At 37.3% G+C, this 12,216-nt stretch overlaps 1 protein-coding gene across 1 annotated transcript in view; it reads left to right on the plus strand.

Annotated features, from left to right (window-relative positions):
• Positions 1 to 3,497: 3,497 nt before the first annotated feature.
• Positions 3,498 to 12,216, plus strand: part of LOC124865452 (dynein axonemal heavy chain 11) — a 58,835-nt gene continuing 50,116 nt past the window's right edge. Inside the window, exons 1-15 of the mRNA XM_047360545.1 lie at positions 3,498 to 3,789; positions 3,895 to 4,041; positions 5,032 to 5,225; positions 5,300 to 5,489; positions 5,585 to 5,684; positions 5,807 to 6,018; positions 6,100 to 6,321; positions 6,420 to 6,587; positions 6,737 to 6,853; positions 6,944 to 7,081; positions 7,166 to 7,281; positions 7,372 to 7,567; positions 7,865 to 7,969; positions 8,615 to 9,010; positions 9,144 to 9,476. Of these exons, the coding sequence (XP_047216501.1) occupies positions 3,568 to 3,789; positions 3,895 to 4,041; positions 5,032 to 5,225; positions 5,300 to 5,489; positions 5,585 to 5,684; positions 5,807 to 6,018; positions 6,100 to 6,321; positions 6,420 to 6,587; positions 6,737 to 6,853; positions 6,944 to 7,081; positions 7,166 to 7,281; positions 7,372 to 7,567; positions 7,865 to 7,969; positions 8,615 to 9,010; positions 9,144 to 9,476 (2,856 nt within the window). The 5' untranslated portion in view covers positions 3,498 to 3,567. The remainder of the gene's footprint in view (positions 3,790 to 3,894; positions 4,042 to 5,031; positions 5,226 to 5,299; positions 5,490 to 5,584; positions 5,685 to 5,806; positions 6,019 to 6,099; positions 6,322 to 6,419; positions 6,588 to 6,736; positions 6,854 to 6,943; positions 7,082 to 7,165; positions 7,282 to 7,371; positions 7,568 to 7,864; positions 7,970 to 8,614; positions 9,011 to 9,143; positions 9,477 to 12,216) is intronic.

Genomic DNA, 12,216 nt, shown 5'->3' on the forward strand with positions numbered 1-12,216 from the left:
GTGTTTAAATCTGGCACATTAAATTCAGAGCATTTATTTTATTAAAAAATATTTGACGCATTAAAGGTTTTGCTTAGGAGGTTTATTGGGATAACTTTTTCACTTTTAAGATTTTCCTTTAAATCTGACAGGTCACATACAAGTATATAGCACGTTCAAAAGATCCTAAGTATTCAAGAACTTCTCTGTTAGCAAACATCTCATAAATAAGTTTAATTTTCATTTGTTAAGGTTACAAACTAACACGTTACTAACCAACCATTACCAGCTCCAGCCATTTTCCCATCAGCTCTGACCAGCTTTCTTGTCCTCCTAAAGAAAAATATCCCACACAGCATGATACTGTCACCACCATGTTTATGACACTGATGACATGTTCAGGGGGTTAGTTTTTTTCAGTACATAGAGCTTTATATAAGCCTACAACTTTAATTTGTCCAGAGCACCTTGATCCACATTTGGTTTGTGGTAAACTACAGAGGGGAACTCCTTCAGTTTCTTTTCAACAATCTTGATACTCTTGCATAATGGCATAATGGACGGATTCTCTCATCTGGGCTTTCAATCAGCCTCCTGGCTGCTTCCCTTATTACTGCTGTCTTTGTCCAGTTAGTTTAGGTGGAAGGTCATGTCTCAGTTGATTTGCAGTTGTGCCATACTCTTTCCATTTGTAGATAAAGTACTTAACTGTGCTCTAGAGCCATCTTAAGTTTGGGATATGATTTTATAACCTAACCCTGCTTTAATACTCTCTAAGATATTAACCAAACAAACCTGTGCAGGAAACTACTTGACATGGAAGGTACAAATCTGTGGCTGGACCAGATATAGGATCTGAGGTATCTATAAGAATAAAACAAACAGACTTGTTGCATAGCTTTTTAAGGAGAATTAATTCATAAATAGCTGAGAAGTCATCAGAAGTTATTATCATCAGCATCTTAACTATCGGATCAACATCTTAACGACCTGCATGCACTGTTCCCAGTTGGTTATCAGCTCCATAGCAAAAGGCAATATCTTCCCTGTAGGTGGTCTTGTCATTATAAAATATCAAGTCCAAAACACTGTTGCCACCTAAAAGATAAGAATGTTTGCAAGAACAGTTTTATTCACAAAAGTGATTCAATATCAGTTATACCAGACATTACAGTTTGCTTTCAATGTTGTTAAGCTGCTGTGAAAAGACATGTAGTGAAATCACCCATAAAGAAAGGGCAGATGCCACAAATAGTCCTGTGCTGCTAAGACAACAGACTAGCTACACACACACATAACTCACACTTTACAGCACACCAACTGCTTTCTCCTTACAGTCTGAAAAAGAGTCACCAGAATTGCCCTGTTGTAAACAAATTGTTTTTTTGAATAATTGTAGATTTGTACAATTGTGACAAGTTTTAGCATGTGCAAATATTTAAGTTAAAGAACAACCATCACAACTGCTGTGCTTGTTTTCAATCCCATCTCACTTTATAGGTGTAACATATTCAAAAACTACCAAGAAATGTCTGTTTTATCTGTAGACTTTGGATAAAAATATTAATATACTTTTGTTATTAAGAACCTCTACGCCAGGAATTGCTTTGCATATTTCCTCCTCTCTTTCCTGTGAACTACATAGGCTTTCACTCCTTTCAGAGGTTGGTCTCTGTTTGCGTCTTGGCCTTTTGATGCTTGCACTCACCGTCTTTTTATCGTATTTCCTGTTAAACTTGAGACCAGGAGCACCATAACACACGAAAAATACATGGTCGGCTGTGCATTTGTACTCAGAACCCCTGATATCATACTTTTTAGAATGTTTAGCTGAAATTACAGCTCCAAGTTTTATGTCTCTATTTGGTGATGATTCAGATTTTTGCCTGTTGTAAAATAGCCCAAGCCCAGTCATATTTAAAACATGTCATTACAGCTATGGCTGTATGTTGTCCTACTAAAAGGTGAACCTTCTTCCCTGTCTCAAGTCATTTACAGCCTCCTAACATGTTTCCTTTAGGATTGCCCTGTATTAATCTCTCTCCATCATCTCATTAACTCTGACCAGCTTCTCTGCTCCTGCTGAAAAAAACCTATTCATTTAGTTTGTAAATCATTTGAGGGTGTTTCCAAGTTTCTAAATGCTGTGGGGGGTAAAGTGCTGCAAATTTAAATATAATTGTAGAAAATTAATTAATTATTCAGATCACTGAGTCTAGTGTTTAAGAAAAAGATTTCCCACATTATGCAAGTGGAAATCAGAAACTATCTTTGTAATATTTAGCAATTTGATTATCCAACTAAAGATAACAAGCAAGGTCTTTTAACACAAATCAGCATTTAGAAAACCAAATAATTTGACTGAAAAACATTAGTCTTAAAAGGCTCTACTACTGTGTGCTACACCGCCACCATCATAAAATATGAACAATCAAAGGGCAGAGCTGATGAACCAATTTAAATATAAACATATATAAAACGGGTGAATTATGCCTAAATATTCAGGAACGCAAGAAATCAGGAAAACCTGTGTGTAATATTATTCTTACCAAAGAAAATGTGAGACAATATGATGCAAAATGACCACAGAGTTACACATACAATTACATGAAAGAGAGACAAGTATAACAACAACCTAAATATTAAATGTTGCCAGGTGATAGACAATATCTGCTAGATAATGTGTTAAAACAGTGCTTTAAGAGAATTCCTGGTCATTTAATAATGAACAAAATCCTTATATCATTCTAAAGCTGTGTATTGTTTACTGCATCTCAGGATGGTACTTCAGCTGCAATATCCCAGACAAAAGGGTCCTGCAAAAGATGGTGATGGGACTTTACCTGGACTCTTATCTGTTTCAGAGCTGCTGCAGAAACATTTCAGTTAAGTTTATTTCAGGTAATTTATTTAGCACCAGTTAACAACAATTATTGTCTATTATAGGCACTTCACAAACAACAACCAAAAAACATTAATGTTTATACACATAAACATATGGTAAACTTAGTCTAAGAATGGAAAATTATTTATCTGTGTACTTAGTTTCTCGTCTTGTAAATAGTTTTTGACAGCTTTGCATATTTTTTGCCCCAAAGACTGCATTTTACATTTAGCCTACATTTATCTGCAATGAGAAGATATTCCGATTCTAATTCAAGCTAATATGAAATTATTATAAATGGATTCATTATTTGAGTAGAACTCACATGAATTGATTTAAAATATCAGCCTACAACACGCAGATAGCTGCTTATTATTAGACTGACACAAAACTAAAACAGAAACATTCGTTATTTTTATCGACTCCTTATTGGCATTCGGCCCTCAGAGTTAGCTAGATAGCCGAGTAGCTGGCAGTGATTTGGATAATGGCCGTTGCTAGGCAACACAATGCTAACCCGCCCAGAAGGGCAGCTCGTGTCAGATATGGTAGCAACTTTAGAGTTGTCTTTCAAGGACTGAGGTGCTAAATTACTATCAGGTTGTCCCGAAACTGCCACAATTGCCGCGCTGATGTTGTAAATATTATGTGAGGGGAGGTGGCGAAGGGTTCAGCTTGTCATTTGGTATTGTCGGGGGTTCGAAATGTCAGACGAAGAAAATCTAATTGTGCCACCTTTTCTTGAAGACGTCAGGGTTCAATTCGTCGCGGAGAAAGTGTGTTTTCTACTGCAGCTGCAAAGGCAAATATGGGAGAGGAGCGCTGCAAACGGAGAGTTTCAGGAGCTTCTGAAGAACTTCTTTCAGAAAGAGACAGTCATATATTTCTCTTCAAGCAGCAAACACTGTGTGCTGGCTTCAAATGAGGTAAGGTTGACCTAGAAACCTTAACTTCTTTTTTTTTAAAAAAGCCCATTTTATGCAACATGTATGACAGTCATCCTCAGAGTTCCGCTTTTATTTCAAACGCAGGTCCCACCTGTTGCTTCTCAAGACAGACAGATCTATATTCTCAAGAAGAGAACTACTGCCATAAACTCTGAGAACTACAGGGGGCTTCTGACTTTTGGGGTCCTTTCTGCATCGCCTCTAATGCAGCTATCTTGTGCTATACAGCAGGTGATTGCTCTGTGATACACAATATCCAAAAAAATGGATATGCTGTGCACAAACCTGAGTTGTTTATAAACAGTGCCTTGCAAATGTATTCACACCCCATGTACTTCTAAACATTTTGTCACTCTGCAATCCACAAACTGTGGATGTGTTTTATTGGATAGACCAGCACAAAGTAGTCCAGAATTGTGAAGAATATGGAAAGGCATTTAGGGTTTAATGTATCTTCTAGCTTTGCACATTTAGAGGCTTTTTCAATGGAGTGTTGTTGCGGAATAGGACCCAGGCGCAGACAGGGTCGTGGGATGAACATATTAGAGGTGTTTAATGATAAATAGAAAACTTACAGGACGCGGAACATTAGGAGGAAGGGTTGGGCAAGGCCTTATAGAACATAATAAACAATAGGGAGGTAATGAGAACATATAAATAAATAAAAAACAAAACCTAAACCTAAAAACACCCAACGATCATGACAGTTTTACATTTTTTCGATTCAAATTCTCAATTGGATTTAGGTTGGGACTTTGACTTGGCCATTCTACAAAATGATTATACTTTGACCTAAACTTGGTATGCTGTTTGTTTTTGAACATTCCCTAACAAACCTCTGAAGCCTTCAAAACTACTGTCCTTATACAACAATTAAATTACAAATAAATGGACTCCATGTACTGAGTGTTATTTTGGGGTATAAGAGTAGAGGAATATATTCTCAGCTATTTAGGGGTATAGGCATAGAGGGGCTTGGATATAAATGCACAGTAGTATTTATATGTTTTTATTTCCAAAGAAATTTGAAATCCATCCATATCAATGCATTATTGTCCTTTAACATTTACATTACCTTTTGTTGGTCTATCATAAAGTCTTTCAAATACATTGAAGTTTGTGGCTGTAATGTGACATAATATAAAAAGGTTCAAGCATTATATAATAGTTACAGTTCCTAACCTTTTTTTCTGGGTAAAGTATTCTGTGATATTTCAAAAGGTATGTGGCCCACTACTGACAGATGCCAAAAATCATCCCATGTGGCCAAATCTGATTTCTGAGGACATCAATCGACATGTGGACAGCATGTGCAGTATGACATCAGTCGTACAAGGGCAGGTTTTAGGGAAAACCGTCCTCCCTATCCCAACTACAACATGCTGGATGGAAACATCCTACAATACATTTAAAATGTAAGCACACACTAAAAGGATGATGGGTCTTTATTGTATTCCTGGTCTCAAGTAAGTTTTACTCTCCCGTCTAGGTATGAAAACTACGACAGGACTTTGGCTCATACCATTGAGACCCAGGTTATCAGCTGGAGTAGTCTGATTCAGAAACTCTTACAGCAGCACTCATCAGACCTACTACAGAAAGGCTGCATCCCAGGGCCCAGTGCAGAAATCAGGTTTTGGGCTTCCAGAAAGAACAATCTGGAGAGTATTCATCACCAGGTATGATTCCATCTCCTTCTGGTCCTTGCTAATAACAAATTGAGCCGTCTCCAACCGTTTAGCAATTTTTCTAATATTCTGGAACTTACTAAAAGCTTCAGAGTCCCACTGTTGAAATTATGGCAAGAGTTTTGGAGGCGATGGACAGCAGCTACCATCCAACAATCAACACTCTAATTAACAATGTGTCTAATGGTAAGGGTAGCTACAGTTTCTTTTTAAGATAATCTTACTTTGATCACAAAAACATGTTGCCGTCATTTTTTTGTTGTTGATAAAATAATAGTGTTTTCTTCCCCAAAAAACAAACCAAAAAGCTCTTAAAGAAGCCCAAGATGTTGACCTTTATCTACAGCCACTAGATGCACAGTTGTTTCAGCTGGAAAAGAATGGATTTGCTCATATAGACAAATGCACTCCTGCACTTTTTCATACAATATTCCTCATCTGGACCAACTGCCAGTATTACCAGAGACCAGCTCACATCGTGGTGCTACTACAGGAACTCTGCAATCTGTTCATTGAACAGGTATGAATCCTCTTTTGAGCATTTTAGCTTTTGGTTTATCTAGTAAATACACTAAAATATATTAAAACTTTTTCAATGTAGGCTTCTGCATACCTACCTGAAGATTTGTTATGTAGGGAGGATACAGAGGAAAGTGTGCTAATGACAAAGAAGGTAGTAAAAGCTCTCAGATGTTTCAGAGAGAGTTACCAGGCTCAGAAAGAGAGGCTGGCCAAGGAAGGCAGATATCCGCATTGGGATTTCCCATCTGCCATGGCTTTTTCACGTTTCAACCAGTTCAAGAATCGTATGCTTCAGCTGGAGGTGAGAAGATATTTTCTCCTTTTCTATTTAAGCTTTGCTTTCAGCTTTAATTTTTTTCTGAGATTTCTATGATCTCCTGTAAAATGGTTTATTTCTAGAAATATTTTGAAACTGTGTTGGAATTTCAACGGATGGAAAAGCTAGAGTTTGGTGGCGTTAAGGGAAGGCTCTACAGTGAGCAAGTATCCAAGATACACAATGAGTTCACCAACTACTGCCAAGCTTTAAAGCACAGTAAAAACAATCCACTTGAGTTCACCTCTCAGGTAAAAATGTGATTTTTCTTTGCTGGGATTGATTAAAGCAAATCTAAATGATATAAAAAAGAAAATAAGAATACTGCATAAAAAAGTTGCAATGCAGAACTTTTCACAATTTTTTTACTTTCACATTTTGTTCGTACTATTGATGTAAGGCTTTTGAAGTTGAGTATAGCGGTTTCCAGAGAAGAATTGCAGAATTTGAACGTTGCCTTGCCAACCTGCTTTGTTTGGCTTTCAAAGATTGCACAGGACTGGAATCAGCTTTAAAAGTAATTTTTTTATATATATTGTTTAACACAATATTGATAAGTTGTAAGTGAATTTAGATGCTTAAAAACGGCAATGACATTTCTTTTTAGATGTTAACGATTGTTGGACCCTTTCTGGAGAGAAGACAAATCAGACAGTTGTTTAGTCCATCATTTATTCTGCTTCAGCAGCATTTCAGCGAAGAGCTGGAGAATTGTACATTTCTGATCAAATCTCAGCTCAATCAGGTACCTTTTTTTCCACAAAAAAATAGTACATCACATTTATCATAAAATTGGTTTATTTAGCTTTTCTTTCCCACTTTTTTACAGGTGGACAGTGGTGTTTCAAAGAACATGGCACACACATCTGGAGTTTTAAAGTGGGCAAAAATGCTCAAAGAACGCATCGAAACACCATGGGAACGTTTCAGATTACTGTTTGACTTGTCAGTAAAAAGAAAATATGAAAATATACCTTTATAGATTGATTTGAGCTTGAAATAGACAAGACATTGCTGTTTATGTAATTGTTCTAGGCCTGCACAAAGTACGGAGATGGTGAATATGTACAGCACGTACAGGGACATGTTGAGTCTTTTGGACCAGTATGAGGAGGACATTTACACTGAGTGGTGTAATGATTTGGAGCAGAGTTGCTTAATCAACCTTAACCAGCCTCTGATTTCAAGAAATCCCACATCCGGACTGATCTCAGTCAACTTTAGTCCAAAGGTAACTGACATAAGGTCCCTAAAAGACTTGATACAAGACAATAAAATGACTGTCTCTTAAAAGTGTCATAAAATTGACCACCTAAAACCTCCTTAAAATGTTTAAAAACAGATCCATGTTATTTAGGAAGGCATTGTAATGTGATTATTCTCTCGAGGTGCAAATCCGAAATAGACATTTTATTTTAATTGTGTTTAGTATTTTATGAAAGTGTCGTTTTTTTTTAATTATGCAAGATTATCAGCGAAGCTATAAATTATAAATGCAAAACAAACACTCTTTTGTATCACTTCTCAGCTTGCTGAAATCTTGAAAGATGTCAAATATATTCACACACTCAGTAAGAACACCATCCCTCCAGCTGCAATAACTGTTTTTGACAAGCGGGATATTTTCAGAAAGGTAAAATGAAACATGCATTACCCTTACTAACACATTGCTTGCTTTATGTGGCTAAATAACAAGCAATTTGCCATTCTTATTAGACGTTTTCTTTGTACCCTGCAAAAGTATTCACACTTTATACTTTAAACCTTTTCATGTTTTATCACACTACGACCATACTCCTTAGTGTTGTTTATTTGGGTTTTATGTGAAATATCAACACAATAAGTACATACTAGAAAATGGAACTGCAGTGATACATGGTGAGAGGTGTTGGATACATTGATTTAAATGTTATTAGGGGCCTGTGTTACAAATGGTAATGATGCATAACTGTAAAACTGCAGGAGAGATAAGCTGGTGTGATATAGCACACCCTAAGTCCGGAGTCCAGTGCAACAAATTGTCTCTTTGAGTCACTTAAGTAAATAGAGTCCAGTTGTGTGTGATTTAGGTATAGTACAAATACAGCCGTTCTGTGAAGACCTGACATTTATGCAAAAGTTTGTGTTTGAGTATCACATAAAATGCCCAATAAAATGCACAGGCCTTTGTGGTCGTAATGTGATCAAATGTGAAAAAGTGCAAGAGGCCTTAAACTTGTTATGGCATTGCATACTTCCTAACTACTGCATGAAATTTTTACTCTGTTGTGTTTTCAAGTATCTGAACAGTTTGCAGCTCGTAGTGCAATGCTACAACCATCTAAAGATGACGGCGCTGGAGGTAGAACTCCCTCTCATTAGAGCTGATCTGGCTGCGGTAGACTTGCAGCTAGCAAAAGCCGAAACCAGCCTGACATGGCGGGATCAGGACTGCTGGAGCTTTATTCAAAGCACAAAGCACCTGGTCCAAGACCTTGCACATCGAGTCAGCAGAGCCAAGGAAAACTTTGATACAATTCAGTCAGTTATAAAGGGTTGGAGCAAAAAGGCCATGTTTAGCAGAAAGGACAACAAGAAAAGCTCCCTCATACAACTGGAGAGCAGGACTGACTATATAAGCAAGGAGTACAGCTCCATGAAGAGGGATGGGGACTTCATACATCAGCTGATACAGGTGGGGTTTCATTTTTAGTACCTTCTGTAGTGTAAATGAACACTAAAAAGAGAAATATTCCTTTAAAGAACATTTAAACTTCTTTGGCTCTTCAATGTCTTGCTAAAAATCTGTTTATCTTTTATTTTACAAGGTGAATATGGTCCTTTTTCATGCTGATCCTGCTTCAAAAGGATGGCAATCCTATCTGGAATATGTGGACGAGGTGGTAGTCGAAGGGCTCTTCAGCTACATCAACCACTCTCTTCAGTTCTTTGTGGATAATATGGAATCTTTGCCATCCCAGCCTCCTCTGTTCGAGGCCCAGTTAATCCTGAATGGTTCCGTTTTATGTTTTAGTCCTTCTATTGACCGAGATGCAGGAGATGGTCTCTATGAACTAGTGGAAGGACTGATTGGAGATGTATTCAAGTGTTCAATGAACATCCGGAGAGTAGCTGATCATCTTAGCATGGAGAGCTATCAGGTACTCCACTCAAGATTTCACTTGGTTGGGTTCCAAATGTTGACCTGACTTTTAAGCAAAGGCCACAATGTTTCTATATGATTTAGGCCAGGGTTTGAGAATGACATTGAGGAAAATTAGTTTTGATTTATATCCTGTTGGAATACCCAACTGTGTCAAAGTTTCAGCCATATGATTGAAATTCACATACTCAGATAAAAGGAAGTATTGTTTAGAAATAACCCAACAGCCACCTGGGCTTAAACTGATCATAAACTGGAATATGCATGACTGAAGTTTGCAACCACCCACAGGAACATGCCAAATGCCTTCTCAAGAACACACACGGAGATTATCATCATGGCTAAATGACTCTTGTTTAACTCTCAATACAAAGAAAACAAAGTGTATTTGCTTTTCAATTAAGAAAACATCATTACAGTCCTTGAATATCCAGATCAATGGGGATCCTATCGAGCAAGTATCACAAGAAAAGTATTTAGGAATAATTCTGGATGCTCAGCTAAATTTTAGGAGCCATGTTGATAAAATCAGCAAAACTGTTAGATCAAATATAAATTGTTATAAAATTATTAGAAACTGTTTAACACTTCACTGTGCAGAGATGTTTTTGAACTCAATGATTCTCTCACATTTTTCATATGGAGCCACTGTCTGGTCTCAGACTGGTCAAACTATACTTAAACCATTAGCAAGTCTCTATAATCGGGCTTTAAAGGTTTCATATCAAAAGCCAATCAGATTCCATCATTGTCACATTTTGGCCAAATTCGGCATTTTAGACTTTACTAATTTTATAAATTCTAATCTTTTAAAATTGATTTTTAAGTGTTTACATGGATATGCACCTACACCATTAAGCGATTGCATACAGAGACTGCAGGGCAATAGCAGATCTACCAGAGCAGCTCAGATGGAAATGGTAAGGTCCTCTTTCGAAGAACCACTTTTGCTCAAAGTGCTCTGTCCGTGAGAGGAACTGCAGTTTGGAATTCACTTCCTGTTGATTTAAAGTCTGTAACCAGTTTTAGTAAGTTCAAAAAACAAACAAAACTCTGGTTATGTCAAAAACAGAATTGTACCCATTTTTGATGTTTTATGTTTCACTGTTTGTTTGTTTGTTTGTAGATGTTGTCAACGTTATGTTGTGCTATTTTAAATGATTATTACTTAAATTTTTAGAGGTACTTTAAAAAAAAATAAAAAAGCCCATCTAGGGACAAGTGCTGCGAATTAGCTGTTGCTATTGCACTATGACGCAAACATGGGACTGTTTTGTTCAGTTGGTAAATAACGTGTTCGCGCAAAGCTAAATTTTTATGACCGCGTACGCCGTGTCACTCAATAAACTGCTTGGCGGAAAAAGTCGCCATATCAAACAGTTTTATATGTGACAAACTGCTCCAAGCAACCAATCACAAGGACCCGGACCCACAGTGTCACTGCCACTCTCTGCCCCTCAGTGACAGGTGTATTCCCCTTCGTCCCTAGTCTGGTTTAATGCCCTTATACATTACCGTGTTTTTTTTTTTTTTTTCCAAAGCTACAAGACAAGTTAACTCTTCTGCTTGTGGAAAATGTGGGAATTTGTCACCTGAAATGTAGGAAATTTGTACGCTCAACAATGGAGCGCTGCTCTTTGGGAGCCTTTAGACTTTCAAATGTAAAGACACTGCACCTACTATCAAAAATAGTGGTGGTGACATCATGCTAAGGGGATGTTTCACTGCCAGTGGTACTGGTGCAATGAAGAAAGTAGTTGTATAAATGAAAATAAACGGGTTTTTCTACTTCACCAGAAATCAATAACTAGATGTTTGAAACTCGAACCCAATCCTGCATTTGGTAGCAGGACAATGATCTCAAACACAAATCTACATTGGTTTTAGGATAGATAAAGCAGACTAACAATAATCTTTTTGAAGGGTGCTGATCTCAAATCTATTGGAAATTTGTTGATTACATTTAAAAGCCAGGTCTATTACACAAAACCCAACTGATTTAAAAGGACTTTACAATTTCTGCTAAGTGGAGTGATCAAATGTCCAGCCAGAATTATGTCCGAAGATTGTTAATGGTTACAGAAAGAGTGTGGTGTCCATGCAATTTCACTATACCTGATAAAAGAATGGTTTAAATGCATTACTAAAAACCCAAAATTAATTTTACATTAATATAAATGATGAGTGTATGTACAGTGCCTTGAGAAAGTATTCGGCCCCCTTGAAATCTTCAACCTTTTGCCACATTTCAGGTTTCAAACATAAAGATATAAAATTCAAATTTTTTGTGAAGAATCCACAACAAGTGGGACAAATAAAAAACTGAAAAGTGGGGCGTGCAATATTATTCGGCCCCCTCGCGTTAATACTTTGTAGCTCCACCCTTTGCTGCAATTACAGCTGCAAGTCACTTGGGGTATGTCTCTATCAGTTTTGCACATCGAGAGACTGAAATTCTTGCCCATTCTTCCTTGCAAAACAGCTCGAGCTCAGTGAGGTTGGATGGAGAGCGTTCGTGAACAGCAGTCTTCAGCTCTTTAAAAAGATTCTCGATTGGATTCAGATCTGGACTTTGACTTGGCCATTCCAACACCTGGATACGTTTATTTGTGAACCATTCCATTGTAGATTTGGCTTCATGTTTTGGATCATTGTCTTGTTGGAAGATAAATCTCCGTCTCAGTCTCAGGTCTCTTGCAGACTCCAACAGGTTTTCTTCCAGAATGGTCCTGTATTTG

This window comes from Girardinichthys multiradiatus, chromosome 3 (genome assembly GCF_021462225.1).
Source record: "Girardinichthys multiradiatus isolate DD_20200921_A chromosome 3, DD_fGirMul_XY1, whole genome shotgun sequence".
Taxonomy (NCBI): Eukaryota; Metazoa; Chordata; class Actinopteri; order Cyprinodontiformes; family Goodeidae; genus Girardinichthys; species Girardinichthys multiradiatus.